At 45.0% G+C, this 20,103-nt stretch overlaps 1 protein-coding gene across 4 annotated transcripts in view; it reads left to right on the top strand.

Annotated features, from left to right (window-relative positions):
• LOC143285989 (WD repeat-containing protein 7-like) overlaps positions 1-17,616 on the top strand; it is a 69,248-nt gene extending 51,632 nt beyond the window's left edge. For all 4 annotated transcript variants that reach the window (XM_076593460.1, XM_076593461.1, XM_076593462.1 and 1 more), the window contains 11 exons: positions 291-575; positions 2,295-2,394; positions 3,453-3,581; positions 5,914-6,103; positions 7,203-7,406; positions 8,218-8,404; positions 9,211-9,481; positions 11,280-11,362; positions 13,491-13,593; positions 15,359-15,463; positions 16,826-17,616. In XM_076593460.1, coding sequence (XP_076449575.1) covers positions 291-575; positions 2,295-2,394; positions 3,453-3,581; positions 5,914-6,103; positions 7,203-7,406; positions 8,218-8,404; positions 9,211-9,481; positions 11,280-11,362; positions 13,491-13,593; positions 15,359-15,463; positions 16,826-17,011 — 1,843 coding nt within the window. In that variant the 3' untranslated portion in view covers positions 17,012-17,616. The remainder of the gene's footprint in view (positions 1-290; positions 576-2,294; positions 2,395-3,452; positions 3,582-5,913; positions 6,104-7,202; positions 7,407-8,217; positions 8,405-9,210; positions 9,482-11,279; positions 11,363-13,490; positions 13,594-15,358; positions 15,464-16,825) is intronic.
• Positions 17,617-20,103: the final 2,487 nt, after the last annotated feature.

Raw genomic sequence — 20,103 nt, forward strand, 5'->3', positions numbered from 1 at the left:
TCGCTCACAAGTGAATAGTGTCCGTTTGATGATGCCACTCACAAGTGAATGCCGCTCACAAGTGAATAGTGTCCGTTTGATGATGCCGCTCACAAGTGAATGTCGTTCACAAGTGAGTAGTGTCCGTTTGATGATGTCGCTCACAAGTGAGTAGTGTCTGTTTGATGATGTCACTCACAAGTGAATGCCGCTCACAAGTGAATAGTGTCCGTTTGATGATGCTGCTCACAAGTGAATGCCGCTCACAAATGAATAGTGTCCGTTTGATGATGCCGTTGTGATCTGTTCAGCATGGACGACACGGACAGCGAAGGGGACACCACTCTCAAGGCGGAAGCGGACATGGTGGTGGTCCCGGCCAACCCTGACCCTGCCACTACCACCAAGGCCGTTGGGGCCAACGCTGCGAACGGCGGGATGGGGGGAGGCGGGGACTACTCGACGAAGGTGAGGTGGCAGCTGTCGAGCGCCATCACCACCCAGCACCTCCTGAGCGTTATCTCCATCGCCAACACCCTCATGTCCATGACTCGCGCCACCTTCCTCACCCAGCACCTCTACTTCCTCCACCACAGGTAGGGGGGACATGTAGAGATGTCTGCATGTGTGTGTTGTGTGTGTGTGTGTGTGTGTTGTGTGCAGCATGTGTGTGTGTGTGTGTGTGTGTTGTGTGTGTGTTGTGTGTGTTGTGTGTGTGTGTTGTGTGTGTGTGTTGTGTGTGTGTGTGTGTGTGTGTGTTGTGTGTGTGTTGTGTGTGTGTGTGTTGTGTGCAGCACACATGTGTGCATGGTTTGACGGGTGTGTGTGTAAGGGATGTGTGTATGTGCGTACATACTCATTCACGCACACACACACACACACACACACACTGGCATGTGCTCACTGTGTTCACATACTGATGTACACACACACACACACACACATGCAGTGACACACACAAACACTCACAAACAAAAACAAACACGCGCGCACACACACACGCACACATAGTATACAGTTCAAACACATAAAACACATACACTACATACATTTTTCTTTTTTCTTTTTTTTTTCCATTTAAAATCCCAGTTTGAAAAACACTTCCCCTCCAGACCGAGTTTCAAGAGAACACATCCACTCCTCCGTGTTGCGTGTTGTTTCGACATGAACTGAATCATGTGACTCAGAGCGTTGAGTCTGTAACACCTGGCCGTAGGGAGTGTTTTTCCACACAGAAACCTGGCAGTAAAAGGGTTAAAAACAACAACAACAAACAAAATAAAAACAAGAGAGGCAAGGCCTTCAAGACTCACTTGTGATAAATTACATCCCCTAGCATTAATTACAGAGTAATTTCCCTTTTTTACTATCTGCACCAAAACGTTTGCAAAATAAATAAAAATTCCATGCTTAGCAAAAGAAGTTCCTGTTTGAACAAAAAATGATAATAATGACTGCTCTTGTTGTTGGGTCAGAATATCAGATCAAAGTGCCAAGTTTAGAGAATACAAAAAATATAAATATAACAGTAAATGCAGTTTGCATATAATTAGGCTTCTTTTTTTAAATTTTTTTGTGCCCATCCCAGAGGTGCAATATTGTTTTGTTGACTGGAAAGAACTGAATTTTTCCTATTTTTATGCCAAATTTGGTGTCAACAAAGTATTTGCAGAGAAAATGTCCGTGTTAAAGTTTACCACGGACACACACACACACACACACACACACACACACAGAGACAACCGAACACCGGGTTAAAACATAGACTCACTTTGTTCACACAAGTGAGTCAAAAATGAAGAAGAAGAAATGGTGCAGATGATGGTGCAACAAAAAGGAAAAAAAAAGTTTGTTGTCAGATTCACTTCAACACTGTGATGAACATTGTTTGCCTGTATCAGATGTAAAAGAAGGATCTTGGATACGGTTTACAAAGAATTCTTTATTTCAATATTATGATTGAATTAGCCAGCGTTGTGCAGTTGACGAACTGCGTTTGGTTCCCAGTGTTCAGAGTTTTGTAGGATGCCACTTTTGTTTTCGTGCAAGTAGGCTTTATATGTATGACTGTTTTTATCCTGCAATTTAGACAGCCATACTCTAATTTTAGGGGCTGGGCGTGTGCGTGAATGGTATGTTTTTTGTTTCCATAACCAACTGAACGTTGACAGGAGTTATGGGAATATTGATATCCGGGTTCAGGCACTTGCCTGTCTGAATGTCTGTTGACATGTCAGTGTGTGTAAAAAAACAACAAAAAACAAATACCAGCAGCAGCAGAACTCCTGCCCCTGACCCGTGGTTCTGTTCTGCAGGGAGCGAGAGGTGAGGCCGCTGATGGGGGGACGGATGGACGGGGTGGACGCCGGGCTGGAGGAGGGGGGAAGTGAGGCCGCCACCTTGGCTCAGGCACAGGTCGTGTGTGTGTGTGTGTGTGTGTGTCTGGTCTCTGTGTGTCTGGTCTGTGTGTGTGTGTGTTTGTGGACTGTGTGTGTGTGTGTGTGGTCTGTCTGTGTGTCTGTCCGGTCTGTGTGTGTGTGTGTGTGTGTGTGTGTGTCTGTGTGTGTGTGTGTGTCTGGTCTGTGTGTGTGTGTGTGTGTGGTCTGTGTGTGTGTGTGTGTGGTCTGTCTGTTTGGGTGTGTGTGTCTGGTCTCTTTGTGTGTCTGTCTGATCTGTGTGTGTCTGTCTGGTCTGTGTGTGTGTGTGTGTGTGTCTTCTCTGTTTGTTTCTCTGTCTTGTCTCTTTATGTGCCTGTATTTTTGTGGTATGTGTGTCTGTCTGTCTGTCTGTCTGTCTGTCTGTCATCTCTATTTGTCTATCTTCTCTGTCTGTCTGTCTGTCTGTCTGTCTGTCATCTCTATTTGTCTGTCTTCTCTGTCTTGTTTGTGTGTCTCTCTTGTCTTGTCTTGTCTTGTGTCGCTGTGTCTCCATCTCTGTCTTTCTCTGTCTGTCTGTCTTGTCCTTCTGTCTGACCTGTGTATCTGTCCGTCTGTCTGTCTCTGACTGTCTGTCTGTCAGTGACTCTGTACCCATGTGGGGATGCCCAGGGTTCTTTAACTGTTGATTACTATCACCCCCTTCCCCCCCACCCCCGCCCCACCCCCCTGCCCCCTCACCCCACTCCCTCTGCATTCTGGAAATTCTGTTGCTTTGATTTTTTTATATTTTTTTTATTACTGTCTTTGTGGCTTTTTCCCTTTCTTTCTCTCTCTCACACACACTCTCTTATGTGTACACACACTCTTATTCATGTGTGGTCACATGTACACACACACACACACACACACACAAGTGAGCACTCACACCCACACACACACACACACACACACAAGCATGAACTCACACACACACACACACACACACACACACACACACACACACACACACACACACACACACACACACACACCCACCCACACACACACAACACACACACGCCCTCAAGCACAAAGTGGTGTGCGGTCTGTCCACAGATAAAGCAGGGATGGAGTCTGCTGGCGGCTCTGCACTGTGTCTTATTGCCGGAACTGATCGGCGTGGAGCACTACCGCTCCCCCCAGCTGGAAATGTTGGCACGACGCTGGCAGGATCGCTGTCTGGAGGTGTGTGTGGGTGGTGGGGTTTGGGGTGGGGTGAGGGGTGGGGGGGTCGGTGTGTGTGTGGGAGGGGGTGGGGGGTGTCTGTGTACAGGCAAGGGGTGTTTGTGTGTGTGTGTGTTGGACGGCAGCCAACAGACCAGCATCAGCTTACACATGTGGCCGCTGCGACAGAGACTGTCTCTCTCGCATCGGTCTCTACAGTCACAGGCGACGCTGCTTGGTCCAAGCAGACAGCCCAGTTAGACATTAGGTCGGATATACTCTATCCGTGGTCAGCCATGACCGAAGGAGGCCTACTACTACCTACTAAGTGTGTGTGTGTGTGTGTGTGTGTGTGTGTGTGTGTGAATGTAAGTGTGTGGTGTGTGTGTATACGTATTACTCTGTGTATGTGTGTGTGTGTTTCTGTCTGTCTGTGGGAGAGTGCTGGGTGTGGGTGTGTGCCTGTGTTTGAGGGATACAGTGGCATGATAAAGGCTTGCTGAATCAAAAGAGAGCAAAAGCATTGTGTTGTACTGCATTGTTTCGTATTATATTGCTTTGCATTACATTGCATTGTATTGTACTGTATTTTATTCTATGTGTATTGTTGACAGATGGATTCTGAGGAAGTTTATATGAATGAACTAAAGAATTGTGACTTAAAACATCAATGAACAATAATCATTTACATAGTTTGTTCACTACACATTCATAATAATCATTTACATATTTTGTTCATTACACATTCATAATAATCATTTACATAGTTTGTTCATTACACATTCACAATAGAAGAGATGATGATAGCCATTTTAGCAACCATTTGTAGACATTTTGTCTTCCTAGTGCAGTGATGGCCTAGAGGTAACACGTCCGTCTAGGAAGCGAGAGAATCTGAGCACGCTGGTTCGAATCACGGCTCAGCCGCCGATATTTACTCCCCCTCCACTAGACCTTGAGTGGTGGTCTGGACGCTAGTAATTCGGATGAGACGATAAACTGAGGTCCCGTGTGTAGCATGCACTTAGCGCACGTAAAAGAACCCACGGCAACAAAAGGGTTGTTCCTGGCAAAATTCTGTAGAAAAATCCACTTTGATAGGAAAAACAAATAAAACTTCACGCAGGAAAAAAAAAAAAAAAAAGGTGGCGCTGTAGTATAGCGACGTGCTCTCCCTGGGGAGAGCAGCCCGAATTTCACACAGAGAAATCTGTTGTGATAAAAAAAAAAGAAAAAAAAGAAATACAAATACATGTCTTTCCATGGTTCCATCATGAACGTGTTGTGAATGTTATTCTTTCACAACAAGAAACACCCAAACTATAGCGAACTGCGGTACTGAGATTGAAACGGAGAAAAGAAACGAGAACTTCTCTCAGTTGAGATGATAAACCCTGAGGTCCTGTATGCAGCATGCACTCCGCGCACGTAAAAGAACCCACAGCAGCAACATGGTGGTTCCCGGCAAACCTCTGTAGAGGAATCCACCTGGACAGGAAAACAGACAGACATGCAGGGAGGGGAGATAACAAGAAGAAAGGTTAGTGCTGCACTGTTGTCAAGCGCTCTTTCTGGGGAGAGCTGGCCGAATTTTCACACAGTGAAATCTGTCGTGAAAAAGGCAAAAGGAGTAATGCAGTATACAATATAGTAGGATACATTACAGTGCACTTAAGTGCAGTACAGTGTAGTATACTACAGTACAGTTCAGTGCAGTACAATGCAATACAGTACACTACAGTATAGTAAACTGCAGGATAGTATACTGCAGTACACTGCACTACACTGCACTACACTACACTACACTACACGACACTACACGACACTGATCTACACTACACTACACTACACTACACTACACTGATCTACAGTTCAAACTTTAATACAGTACAGTACAGTGCAGTACACTGCACTACACTATTACTACACTACACTACACTACATTACACTACACGACACGACACGACACGACACGACACTGCTCTACACTACACTACACGGCACTGATCTACAGTTCAAACTTTAATACAGTACAGTGCAGTACAGTACAGTGCAGTACACTACACTACACTACACTACACTACACTACACTACACTACACCACACCACGAACACACCACACCACACCACACCACACATCCCAACACCGCACCACACCACACCACACCACACCACACCACACCACACCCCACACAACCACACCCCACATCATACCACACCACACCACACCACACCACACCACACCACACCACACCACACATCCCAACACCACACCACACCACACCACACCACACCACACCACACCACACCACACCACACCACACCAACCCTGTACCCCCGATGTCCTCACCAGATCCGAGAGGCGGCCCAGGCCCTGTTGTTGGCGGAGCTGCGTCGTATGGGCGGTGGGGGCCGCAAGGTGGTCATCGACCAGTGGGCCCCCTACCTCCCCACCCGCGTCGACCCCAAGGTCAGCATCCTCAGCGACGCCGGCAAGGAGGAGGAGGAGGAGGAGGAAGAGGAGGCCGACCAGATGTTGGGAGGTACGTCGTGTCCATGACACTGATAGTGTCGTATTGGTGTGTGGAGGGGGTGGGGGGGGGGGTGTGGGGGGAGGGGGTGCATGCCAGGCATGACTGGTGCAACAGCTGAGTGGTTAAAGCATTGGACTTTAACCCTTTGAGCCCTGACCACCGCTTTACCGGTGGTAGAGAAAAATGACATAATGCCTAGCCACCGGTTGAGCAGTGTGTAAACACTTGTGTCGTGTTTTGCTATTGGTTGACTTATATTGAAGAGCCAATCAGAAAAACCATAATATTCTGACATCAGCGAACATAGTACCAACATGGCCGCGCCTTTTCACTGTGTTTTGTGCATGTGCTTTGGATAAAAAAACGTTGGACTTTCAATCTGAGGGTCCCGGGTTCGAATCACGGTGACGGTGCCTGGTGGGTAAAGGGTGGAGATTTTTACGATCTCCCAGGTCAACATATGTGCAGACCTGGTAGTCCCTGAACCCCCTTCGTGTGTATATGCAAGCAGAAGATCAAATACGCATGTTAAAGATCCTGTAATCCATGTCAGCGTTCAGTGGGTTATGGAAACAAGAACATTCCCAGCATGCACACCCTCGAAAGCGGAGTGTGGCTGCCTATATGGTGGGGTAAAAACGGTCATACACATAAAAGCCCATTCGAACGCAGAAGAAGAAGAAGAAGACACAAACCAACAGACCTGGAGGAATCTGGTGAACAGTTCTGGGCGGTGACCCAGTGACTCTTCTCAGGTTTGAGGGGGGAGAAGAAAAAAACAGAAAAGAAAATAACAATGCTTTTTTAAAGTCCCTTGCAGTTTAAGAAAAAAAAAAATGACCTGGCTTTTTCTTTTAATTTCAGCTCTTTAGAAACAGAAAAAAAACACATTGTTTCTGTCTAAAACATTGCACTGAGATATGGTGAGGTCTCATTTGCCTGCGAACACCTTTGACAGAACTGTGACCTCTCGGTATGTCACCTTTCATCGTTTGTTTACAATAATAATGGTATTTATGTAGCGCTGAATCTTGTGCAGAGACAAACCAAAGCACTTTCGCAACCAGTCATTCACACGTGACCTTTCACTGTCGCTGCAACCTTTCAGGCGACCTCCTGTCCAAAACGTCGCTGTCGTTTGAGAACCGCCGGCGTCAGGCAACGGCGATCGTGATGCTGGGCGTGGTGGGGGCAGAGTTTGGGCAGGAGATCGAGCCCAGCCGGCGCAAGGTGGAGGAGGGCAAGAAGGAGAAGAAGGGCAAGAGTCAGGAGGGCTTCAGTCTGTCCAACTGCTCCCTGGCCAGGCAGACCAGTCAGTGGCTGTGTGTGTGTGTGTGTGTGGGGGGGGGGGGGTTGGTGTGTGAGGGGGGTGGGAGGGGTCTGGAGGGTGTTTCTGTGTGTGTGTTGGTGGGTGGGTAGGTGTGTGTGTGGGAGGGAGGAAGGGGGGGGGTCTGTCTTGTGTGTGTGTGTGTGTGTGTGTGTGTATCTGTCTGTTGTGTGGGTGTGTGTGTTGTCTGTTTGTAGTGTGTGTGTGTTTATGTGTGTGTGTGTGTGTTTGTCCATGTATGCATGCTGGTTTGTGTGTGGTATGTTTTACTTGAATGATATATATGTGTGAATTTTTTTTTGTCACCATCATCATTATGACCATCAATACATCATCATTATCATCATTACATTGCAGCGTTCAGCAACCAGCCCTTTACTTTCAGGAAACAAACACACACACACACACACACACACACACACAGAACAAACACACACACACACACATTCACACTCACACACACACACATACACACACACACACAACAAACACACACACACACACCAAACACACACAACAAACACGCACACACACACACACACACAACAAACACACACACACACACACACACAACAAACACACACACACACACACACACACACACACCAAAGACACACACACACACACACACACACACCAAACACACACACACACACACACACACACACCAAACACACACACACACACACAGCACAACACACACACCAAAGACACACACACACACACACACACACACACACTACACTTCTGTTTATTATCCCCACAACACGTGAGGTTTGAACCTGTAACTCCCCAGGTCGCGCCCTGACCTTCCTCCTGCTGTCCCCGGCCAGCAGCAAACTGCCGGCCTACACGCCCATCCGCCGGGCCGCCATTGACCTCCTGGGGCGAGGGTTCACCGTGTGGGAGCCATACCTGGACATCTCCGCCGTTCTCATGGGGCTGCTGGAGCTGTGTGTTGATGCTGAGAAACGTGTACCCAGGTGAGTTGTGGTGGTTATCATGTGGTGTGTGTGTTGTGTGTGTGTGTGTGTGTGTGTGTGTGTTGTTGTTGTGTGTGTGATTGGTGTGTCTGTGTGTGTGTGTGTGTGTGTTATGTGTGTGTTTGGTGTGTGTGTGTGTGTGTGTGTGTGTGTTAGTGTGTGGACATATCCGCCGTTCTGATGGGGCTGCTGGAGCTATGTGTTGATGCTGAGAAACGTGTGCCCAGGTGAGTTGTGTGGTTATCATGTGGTGTGTGTGTGTGTGTGTGTGTGTGTGTTGTTGTGTGTGTGATTGGTGTGTCTGTGTGTTATGTGTGTGTTTGGTGTGTGTGTGTGTGTATGTGTGTTGTGTGCATATGTTTTTGTGGACACGTTTAGTTTAAGTGAATATCGCTACCTGTGTCTGTAGTATTACATTTGGTTTGTGGTGTATGTTTTGTGCAGATGTATGTGTTGTGTATGTGTTTTTGTGTGTGAACCTGTGTCTTGAGCTACACACAGTGACTTTAAATGAACACTGTTGTGTGTATGTATGTGTGTGTGTGTCTGTGTGTGTGCATGTGTGTGTGTTTGTGAATATTTTGAGTTAGTTACAGACATCCACTTTCAATGAACATCACTATGTGTTTGTTGTGCATGTTTGTGTGTGTACATGCACAAACCAAATATTTTGAGACAGCAACAGACATTCACATTCAACAAAAATCACTCTCGTGTGTGTATGTGTCTGTGTATGTGTCTACGCACGCATGCGTCTCTCGCTCTCGTGCACGCGCGTGTGTGTGTGTGTACGTGTACGCACGCAGCGTGACCTACGGCCTCCCGCTCAGCCCCGCGTCAGACGCGTGTCGCACGGCGCGTCACGCCCTGTCCCTGATCGCCACGGCGCGGCCCCCTGCCTTCATCATCACCCTGGCCAAGGAGGTGGCCCGCTACAATGCCATGGCCCACAACGCCCAGTCGCAGCACACCCACCTCCAGAGCTACGCCCTTGTCCGCGGGGCCTCCGAGATCCTGCACATCATCGAGATGCTGGTCGACAAGATGCCCAACGACGTGGCCGATCTCATTATTGAGGTGTGGTTGTGGTTGTGGTGGTGGTGGTTGTGTGTGTGGGGGTGGGGTGTGGTGGGGAGGGGACAGGGGTTGGGGGGGGGGTGGTGTTTGTAATGGTGGTAATCATGGTATTGGTGATAACGTTGATGATTGATAATAAGAATAATAATAATGATGGTAATAACGATAATAATAATATTATTTTCCTTTTCATTTCTATTCTAATTATGTGTTACTACTACTACTACTACTACTATTATTATGATTATTATTAGAAATAGTAGTATTATTATTGTTGTTGTTAACGTTATTGTTAATATTATCATTAGCATTATTATTATTGTTAGTAGTAGTGTTTATGTTATCATTAGTATTATTATTATTGTTAGTAGTAGCAGTCATAGTTTCATCATCAGTATCATCATCATTATTGTTTATGTTATTATCATTGTCATTAATGATCATGATGATGAGAAGTAAGAGGTGATATACATGTGTACATGTACAGACGATGGTTGATGGGTGATGATGAAGGTATGATTGTATGCATGTGTGCTGGTGTGCATCCAAGTGATGGTCTACAGGTGATAGTGATAGAGGTGTGGTGTGTGTACAGTTGATGGTCTACAGGTGATAGTGATAGAGGTGTGGTGTGTGTACAGGTGATGGTCTACAGGTAATAGTGATAGAGGTGTGGTGTGTGTACAGTTGATGGTCTACAGGTAATAGTGATAGAGGTGTGATGTGTGTGTACAGTTGATGGTCTACAGGTAATAGTGATAGAGGTGTGATGTGTGTGTACAGTTGATGGTCTACAGGTAATAGTGATAGAGGTGTGATGTGTGTACAGGTGATGGTCTACAGGTGATAGTGATAGAGGTGTGGTGTGTGTACAGGTGATGGTCTACAGGTAATAGTGATAGAGGTGTGGTGTGTGTAGGTGATGGTCTACAGGTAATAGTGATAGAGGTGTGATGTGTGTACAGTTGATGGTCTACAGGTGATAGTGATAGAGGTGTGGTGTGTGTACAGTTGATGGTCTACAGGTAATAGTGATAGAGGTGTGATGTGTGTACAGGTGATGGTCTACAGGTGATAGTGATAGAGGTGTGATGTGTGTACAGTTGATGGTCTACAGGTAATAGTGATAGAGGTGTGATGTGTGTACAGTTGATGGTCTACAGGTAATAGTGATAGAGGTGTGGTGTGTGTACAGGTGATGGTCTACAGGTAATAGTGATAGAGGTGTGGTGTGTGTACAGGTGATGGTCTACAGGTAATAGTGATAGAGGTGTGGTGTGTGTACAGGTGATGGTCTACAGGTAATAGTGATAGAGGTGTGATGTGTGTACAGGTGATGGTCTACAGGTGATAGTGATAGAGGTGTGATGTGTGTGCAGTTGATGGTCTACAGGTAATAGTGATAGAGGTGTGGTGTGTGTGTAGGTGATGGTCTACAGGTAATAGTGATAGAGGTGTGGTGTGTGTGTAGGTGATGGTCTACAGGTAATAGTGATAGAGGTGTGGTGTGTGTACAGTTGATGGTCTACAGGTAATAGTGATAGACATGTGGTGTGTGTACAGTTGATGGTCTACAGGTAATAGTGATAGACCTGTGGTGTGTGTACAGTTGATGGTCTACAGGTAATAGTGATAGAGGTGTGGTGTGTGTACAGTTGATGGTCTACAGGTAATAGTGATAGAGGTGTGGTGTGTGTACAGTTGATGGTCTACAGGTAATAGTGATAGAGGTGTGGTGTGTGTACAGTTGATGGTCTACAGGTGATAGTGATAGAGGTGTGATGTGATGTGTGTGCAGGTGATGGACATCACGATGCACTGTCTGGACCTGAACCACCTGAAGGCACGGGGTCTGCAGGACTTGTTTCCTGCCATCTGCAGGTAGGTCACTTCTCTATGTTTCCTGCCATCTGTAGGTAGGTCACTTCTCTCTGTTTCCTGCCATCTGCAGGTAGGTCACTTCTCTCTGTTTCCTGCCATCTGTAGGTAGGTCACTTCTCTCTGTTTCCTGCCATCTGCAGGTAGGTCATTCTCTCTCTGTTTCCTGCCATCTGTAGGTAGGTCACTTCTCTGTTTCCTGCCATCTGCAGGTAGGTCATTCTCTCTCTGTTTCCTGCCATCTGCAGGTAGGTCACTTCTCTCTCTGTTTCCTGCCATCTGTAGGTAGGTCACTTCTCTCTTTCCTGCCATCTGTAGGTAGGTCACTTCTCTCTGTTTCCTGCCATCTGTAGGTAGGTCACTTCTCTCTTTCCTGCCATCTGTAGGTAGGTCATTCTCTCTGTTTCCTGCCATCTGTAGGTAGGTCACTTCTCTCTGTTTCCTGCCATCTGTAGGTAGGTCATTTCTCTCTTTCCTGCCATCTGTAGGTAGGTCATTCTCTCTGTTTCCTGCCATCTGTAGGTAGGTCACTTCTCTCTGTTTCCTGCCATCTGTAGGTAGGTCACTTCTCTCTTTCCTGCCATCTGTAGGTAGGTCACTTCTCTCTTTCCTGCCATCTGTAGGTAGGTCATTCTCTCTTTCCTGCCATCTGTAGGTAGGTCACTTCTCTCTGTTTCCTGCCATCTGCAGGTAGGTCACTTCTCTCTGCCCCCCCTCCACCACCTTACTATCTTCCCCACACACCCTTGTTCACACACACACACACACACACACACACACACACACACTTGATTCTCTCTCTCTCTCTCTCTCTCTCACACACACAAACACACACACACACTTGATTCTCTCTCTCTCACACACACACACACACACACACACACACACACTTGATCTCACACACACACACTTGATCTCTCTGTCACACACACACACACACACACTTGCTCTCTCTCTCTCTCTCTCTCTCACACACACACACACACACACACACACACGCACACACTTGCTCTCTCTCACACCCACCCACCCACCCACCCACACACACACACACACACATCTGGTGCTGGACCGTAATTCACAGAATGATAACAACCAACATAAACTTGCTCCAAACCACTGCTGCCTCAGTCCCACGAATGACGTAACCTTGTCAACAATGTAACATGGCGCTCTGAATTGTCATTTATTTGTATTTGTATTTCTTTTTATCACAACACATTTCTCTGTGTGAAATTCGGGCTGCTCTCCCCAGGGAGAGTGCGTCGTTCCTAGCAAAACTCTGTAGAAAAATCCACTTTGATAGGAAAAACAAATAAAACTGCACGCAGGAAAAAATACAAAAAAAATTGGGTGGCGCTGTAGCATAGCGATGCACTCTCCCTGGGGAGAGCAGCCTGAATTTCACACAGAGAAATCTGTTGTGATAAAAAGAAATACAAATACAGTTCTTTATTTTTCAGGTTCAGCATGGTGTCGTACTGTGTAAAATACAAATACAGTTCTTTATTTTTCAGGTTCAGCATGGAGTCGTACTGCGTAAGATACAAATACAGTTCTTTATTTTTCAGGTTCAGCATGGTGTTGTACTGCGTAAAATACAAATACAATTCTTTATTTTTCAGGTTCAGCATGGAGTCGTACTGCGTAAAATACAAATACAATTCTTTATTTTTCAGGTTCAGCATGGTGTCGTACTGTGTAAAATACACATACAGTTCTTTATTTTTCAGGTTCAGCATGGTGTCGTACTGCGTAAAATACACATACAGTTCTTTATTTTTCAGGTTCAGCATGGTGTCGTACTGTGTAAAATACAAATACAGTTCTTTATTTTTCAGGTTCAGTCTTTATTTTTCCGGTTCAGCATGGAGTCGTACTGCGTAAGATACAAATACAATTCTTTATTTTTCAGGTTCAGCATGGTGTCGTACTGCGTAAAATACACATACAGTTCTTTATTTTTCAGGTTCAGCGTGGTGTTGTACTGTGTAAAATACAAATACAGTTCTTTATTTTTCAGGTTCAGCATGGAGTCGTACTGCGTAAAATACAAATACAGTTCTTTATTTTTCAGGTTCAGCATGGTGTCGTACTGCGTAAGATACAAATACAGTTCTTTATTTTTCAGGTTCAGCATGGTGTCGTACTGCGCCCACACGAAGAGGATCTGGGTGGGGGCCAAGAGTGGGGGGCTGGCCCTGTACGAGATGAAACAGCACAGCAAGTGTCAGGTGAGAGTGGTCCTCGTCTTATCTTAACACCTCTGTCTCCGGACCTTGCAATTGGAATGAACTTCCTCTTTCGCTTCGTCAAGTCTCTCCACACTCAGCTCTTTCAAGTCTGGCCTTAAAACCCACCTCTTCCCAAAATAGCCTCCCTTCCCTGCCTCTTCCTTGTCTTTAGTTTCTCCAGTTTTAGAGTTATGCATGCATGAGAATGACTGGTGCGAAAGCGCTTAGATTTGTCTATGCACAAGATTCAGCGCTATATAAGTACCGTTATTATTATTATTATTAATACCTTCACGTTCAGAAACAGAGTATGGCTGCCTACATGGCGGGGTAGAAACGGTCATACACATAAAAGCCCACTCGTGTCCATACCAGTGAACATGGGAGTTGTAGTCCAGAAGAAGAAGAAGAGGTTTTTTTTTCGTTTTTTTTTAAATATTTAAAGATTACGTACTACAAGGAACAAAACACATTTGACGAACGATTAACAATAGCAGGGAGAAGAGAGAGAGAGAAAAAAAAGATTAATGAAAAAAGAACACCACAGCAAAAACTCCGTATAACAGATTATTTATCATTGCATCAGGAACTGGTCCCAGTGGATGTAATTTTTTCTTTTTTTTCCTTCTTTTTTTTTTTTTCAAAGATTACATAGTACAAGGAACAAAACACACTTAATGAACGATTAACATTAACAATTAAAAAACATAACCAATAGCTGGGAGAGAAAAAAAGATAAGAAAAAATAGATGTTACCTATACATTCCATATGAAAGATTATCAACCTACATGTCATGAACATGTACATCATTATTTTGTTATCCTTGTTATTATGTATCATATTAGTGCAAAGCACCGTGCTTCTCTATAAAAAATAAAATAAAATGAATTCATAAATTTAAAAAAAAAATAAAAAAATCCATAGACAGACCATATCATAAGTCATACACAATTAGAGAAAAATGAAATAAAATAAACTTGACTGTCTCAGATGTGATAACATTTTGATTTCATTTTCTTTTCTTTTTTTTTCTTTTCTTTTTATTGAATTTTGGGACGACATACGTACTTTTTTTTTGTAAGCTTTGTGTGACATATTTCACACAGAGAAATCTGTTGTGATAAAAAGAAATACAAATACTTTCGACAAATATAGTGAACAAAAAGGGGGTGGCGCTCTCAATGTAGTGACGTGCTCTCCCTGGAGAGATCAGCCCAGATTTCACACAGAGAAATGTGTTGTGATAAACAAGAGAAATACTGTCTGCTCCTGGTTTGTTTGTTTTGTTTTTTTCAACAGCAAGTGTCATGTTGTATGTGTGGGTCAGTCTACACTTTGACGCTTCCTTGAAACTGAAACTGGTGTGTGTGTGTGTTGTTGTACGTGGTGTGTGGGTGTATGTGTTGTGTGTGTGTTGTGGGTGTGTGTATGTTGTGTGTGTGTGTGGTGTGTATATGGTGTGTATGTGTGTTGTGTGCGGTGTGTGTGTGTGTGTATGTGTGTTCTGTATGTGGTGTGTATGTGTTGTGTATGTGATGTGTGTGTGTGTGTGCATGTGTTGTGTGTGTGGTGTGTGTGTGTGTGTGAGGTGTGTATATGGTGTATGTGGTGTGTGTGTGTGGTGTGCGGTGTGTGTGGTGTGTGTGTGGTGTGTGTGTGGTGTGTGTGTGGTGTGTGTGTGGTGTGCGGTGTGTGTGGTGTGTGTGTGGTGTGTGTATGGTGTGTGTGTGGTGTGTGTATGGTGTGTGTGTGATGTGTGTGCAGATGATCCATGCGCACAATGGCCCAGTGGTGGCAGTGGCAGTCAGCCCTGACGGCAAGTACCTGGCCACCTACTCCCACAAAGACCAGAGGATCAAGTTGTATCAGGTGTGTGTGTGTGTGTGGGAGGAAGGTGGCAGAATGGTTAAGACGCTCATCTGCCAAGACAGAGTCCGTGAGGGTGTGGGTTCGAATCCTGCTCTTGGTCTTTCTCTCCCAAGTTTGACAGGAAAATCTAGTCTTTCGGATGAGGTGACAAAGCGAGGTCCCGTGTGCAGCATGCACTTGGAACAGTGGAAAAGAACCCACGGCAATGAGAGTGTTGTCCCTGGGGCAAAATTGTGTGGGAGAAATCCACTGATAGGTACAGATATATATGCACAGCACTCAAGGCCTGACTGAATGATGCTGCTGGTCAAGCAACACAAACTCTGGTGTGCTGTCTTGTCTTGTCCAGACTAGATTACTGTAACTCACTCCTCATTGGTTGTCCTAGATTCTTATTACAAAAACTCCAGAAAGCTCAAAACGCAGGAGCAAGATTAATCTTTAGAACCAAAAAGACTGCCAGTATCACTCATCTTCTGCGTTCTCTCCACTGGTTACCAATATCTGCCTGCATTCAGTACAGAGTTGCAGTTCTCACCTTCAACTCCATTTTGGGTGCTGCTCCTCAGTATCTGAGAGAATTGATTCAAACCTACACACCCCGTTGACAACTCGGATCATCTTCCGATTCACGGCGGCTACTTGCTCCCCGTTTTAAAGCCCGATCCTTCTGTGATTCTTCCTTTTCTAATTCAGCTCCATGTCTGGAACAGTATACCTCACGATCTTCACCACTCTCCTTCACTTCAATCTTTCAAAACTGGTCTGAAAACACATCTTTTTGAAAACGCCTATCCATAGACCTTCCATACCTTATCATTTATAAGCCATGCAAACTCTCTCTCTCTTTCGTTGTGTGTGTGTGCGTGTTTGTGTGTGTGTGTGTGTGTGTGTAATTATGTAATATGCATAATCTCTGAATCTGTTTTATTGTGCGCTAACTCATTATTTTTCTCCTTCTTTCTTTTGTGAGTTATTGCGTGCGCGCTTGCGTGTGTGTGTGTGTTTGATGTTTATTGTAAAGCGCTTTGAGCTCTCTTTAAGGGAGGAAAGCGCTCAACAAATGTCCATTATTATTATTCAGGGAGGTTATCGGCCGTAGTACTTTCATTTTCTCCACATAGGCGGATAGTAGTTTGCACAGGACAGGAATGTCAGACCCCTGCCGGAGTCTGCACTAGTTGGGTCACGGTAAGTATGTTATTTAAACGTAATTTTAGACAGAAAATTTCCTTTATTATTATTATTATTATTATCTGCCTAGTAAATGTGATGTAGCATTTATGGATTTGTCTGAACGCAGTGATGCCTCCTTGAAGAAACTGAAACTGAACGTGTGTGTGTGTGTGTGTGTGTGTGCAGACTGCCTCCTCCTCCATCTTCAGCCTGGGGTCCCAGCAGACCAAGTGCGTGCGTCAGTACACGGCCAATGAAATCGCCCTGCCTCCCCTGACCAACGTCCTGAAGCTGGCCCGTCTGGTGTGGACTGACAGTCGCTCCGTCGTGCTGCTGGGGGTGGATGGTTCGGAGACCAAGTACGGCTTGTGAGACACAGAGAGGCCCTGTGTGTAGCTTGTGAGACACAGAGAGGCCCTGTGTGTAGCTTGTGAGACACAGAGAGGCCCTGTGTGTAGCTTGTGAGACACAGAGAGCCTGTGTGTAGCTTGTGAGACACAGAGAGCCTGTGTGTAGCTTGTGAGACACAGAGAGCCTGTGTGTAGCTTGTGAGACACAGAGAGGACCTGTGTGTAGCTTGTGAGACACAGAGAGCCTGTGTGTAGCTTGTGAGACACAGAGAGCCTGTGTGTAGCTTGTGAGACACAGAGAGCCTGTGTGTAGCTTGTGAGACACAGAGAGCCTGTGTGTAGCTTGTGAGACACAGAGAGCCTGTGTGTAGCTTGTGGCGGAGACAGAGAGGCCATCTGTACAGTTTGCAGGAGACAGAGGGTCCATGTTCAGTTTGAGAGAGACAGAGGACAGTTTGAGAGAGACAGCCTGTGTACAGTTTGAGAGAGACAGAGAATCTGAGCACAGTTTGAGAGGACAGTTTGAGAGAGACAGAGGACAGTTTGAGAGAGACAGAGAGCCTGTGTACAGTTTGAGAGAAGCAGACAGAGAATCTGAGCACAGTTTGAGAGGACAGTTTGAGAGAGACAGAGAGCCTGTGTACAGTTTGAGAGAGACAGAGGATGAGAGGACAGTTTGAGAGAGACAGAGGATCTGTGTACAGTTTGAGAGAGACAGAGGGCCTTATACAGTCAGAGACAGTCACAGAAGGTCCACATACAGTCTGTTATACAAAGGGCCTGCGTATAGCTTGTGACACAGATGGTCCACCGACAGCGTGAGAGGAGACAGCTTGTGAAATAAATGGCATACATACAGCTTGAGGGACAGCTTGTGAGACAGACAGCCCACACACAGCTTGAGAGAGAGAGCCATTGCAGAAGGCCATGTGGAGCACACTGTAAGACAGGAGTCGCCAGGAGACGTGTGATTTGGGGACACCGCCTGTGTGGCCATCTGAGGCCTCGGGGCCAGTGACTGTGGTTGGCTGGTGGGCAGTCTTGAGGTGCTTCTGATGCCATTGTCACTGACCAGTCCGTGTTGGGGTGTCAGCCTGACGTAGCACAGTTCTGCAGTGGTGTTCCGGCGTCAGGGTCACTTGTCAAGTTGTGTTTTGACGTCGATGTGAACGCTGAAGTAATCTGCTGTCCAGAGGAGGTGGCGTTCTTGGTGTCAAAATGATTGTGAGGTCGTGTTCTTGGTGTCAGAATGATTGTGAGGTAGTGTTCATGTCAGAATGATTGTGAAGTTGTGTTGTTGGTGTCAGAATGATTGTGAGGTAGTGTTCTTGGTGTCAGAATGATTGTGAGGTAGTGTTCATGTCAGAATGATTGTGAGGTAGCGTTCTTGTCAGAATGATTGTGAGGTAGTGTTCTTGGTGTCAGAATGATTGTGAGGTAGTGTTCATGTCAGAATGATTGTGAGGTAGTGTTGTTGGTGTCAGAATGATTGTGAGGTAGTGTTCTTGGTGTCAGAATGATTGTGAGGTAGTGTTCATGTCAGAATGATTGTGAGGTAGCGTTCTTGTCAGAATGATTGTGAGGTAGTGTTGTTGGTGTCAGAATGATTGTGAGGTAGTGTTGTTGGTGTCAGAATGACTGAGGTAGTGTTCATGTCAGAATGATTGTGAGGTAGCGTTCTTGTCAGAATGATTGTGAGGTTGTGTTGTTGGTGTCAGAATGATTGTGAGGTAGTGTTCTTGGTGTCAGAATGATTGTGAGGTAGTGTTCTTGGTGTCAGAATGATTGTGAGGTAGTGTTCTTGGTGTCAGAATGATTGTGAGGTAGTGTTCTTGTCAGAATGATTGTGAGGTAGTGTTCATGTCAGAATGATTGTGAGGTTGTGTTGTTGGTGTCAGAATGATTGTGTGGTAGTGTTCATGTCAGAATGATTGTGAGGTAGTGTTGTTGGTGTCAGAATGATTGTGAGGTAGTGTTGTTGGTGTCAGAATGATTGTGAGGTAGTGTTCTTGTCAGAATGATTGTGAGGTAGTGTTCTTGGTGTCAGAATGATTGTGAGGTAGTGTTCATGTCAGAATGATTGTGAGGTAGTGTTGTTGGTGTCAGAATGATTGTGAGGTAGTGTTCTTGTCAGAATGATTGTGAGGTTGCATTCTTGATGTCCGACTAATTATGAGGTGGTGTTCTTGTCATATTGATTGTTCTTAGTGTCAGAAAGATTGTGAGGTGGTGTTTTTGTCTGAAAGATTGAAAAGTACTCTTCTTGTCAGAATGATTGAGGTAGTGTTCTTTATCATAATGATTGTTACTGATGTCAGAATGATGGAGGTAGTGTTCTTTATCATAATGATTGTTATTGGTGTCAGAATGATTGAGATAGTGTTCTTTATCAATGATTGTTACTGATGTCAGAATGATCGAGGTAGTGTTCTTTATCATAATGATTGTTACTGATGTCAGAATGATTGAGGTAGTGTTCTTTATCATAATGATTGTTACTGATGTCAGAATGATTGAAGTAGTGTTCTTTATCATAATGATTGTTATTGGTGTCAGAATGATTGAGATAGTGTTCTTTATCATAATGATTGAGGTAGTGTTCTTTATCATAATGATTGTTATTGGTGTCAGAATGATTATGAGGTAGTGGTCTTTATCATGATTGTTACTGATGTCAGAATGATTGAGGTAGTGTTCTTTATCATAATGATTGTTATTGATGTCAGAATGATTGAGGTAGTGTTCTTTATCATATTATGATTGTTATTGATGTCAGAATGATTGAGGTTTTGTCTTTATCATAATGATTGTTATTGGTGTCAGAATGATTGTGAAGTAGTGTTCTTGGTCAGCTGGTGTCAGAATTATGATTTCGTGTTTTGGGTGTCAAAATGATCGTGGTGTCAGAATGTGTGACGTGATGACCATGTAAGGTAGCGTTCCCGTTCCTGAGTGTTGCACAGTGGGATACAGACATTGTTTTGTGATACAACCATGTTGAATGAAAGTGTTTTAACTCTCTCCATACGAACGGCGAAAGAGACGATGTTAACAGCGTTTCACCCCAATTACCATCGTCAAAATATTGCAAGTGGAAGGCTCTTATACTGAAGA

Source organism: Babylonia areolata, chromosome 9 (assembly GCF_041734735.1).
Source record: "Babylonia areolata isolate BAREFJ2019XMU chromosome 9, ASM4173473v1, whole genome shotgun sequence".
NCBI classification, from domain to species: domain Eukaryota; kingdom Metazoa; phylum Mollusca; class Gastropoda; order Neogastropoda; family Buccinidae; genus Babylonia; species Babylonia areolata.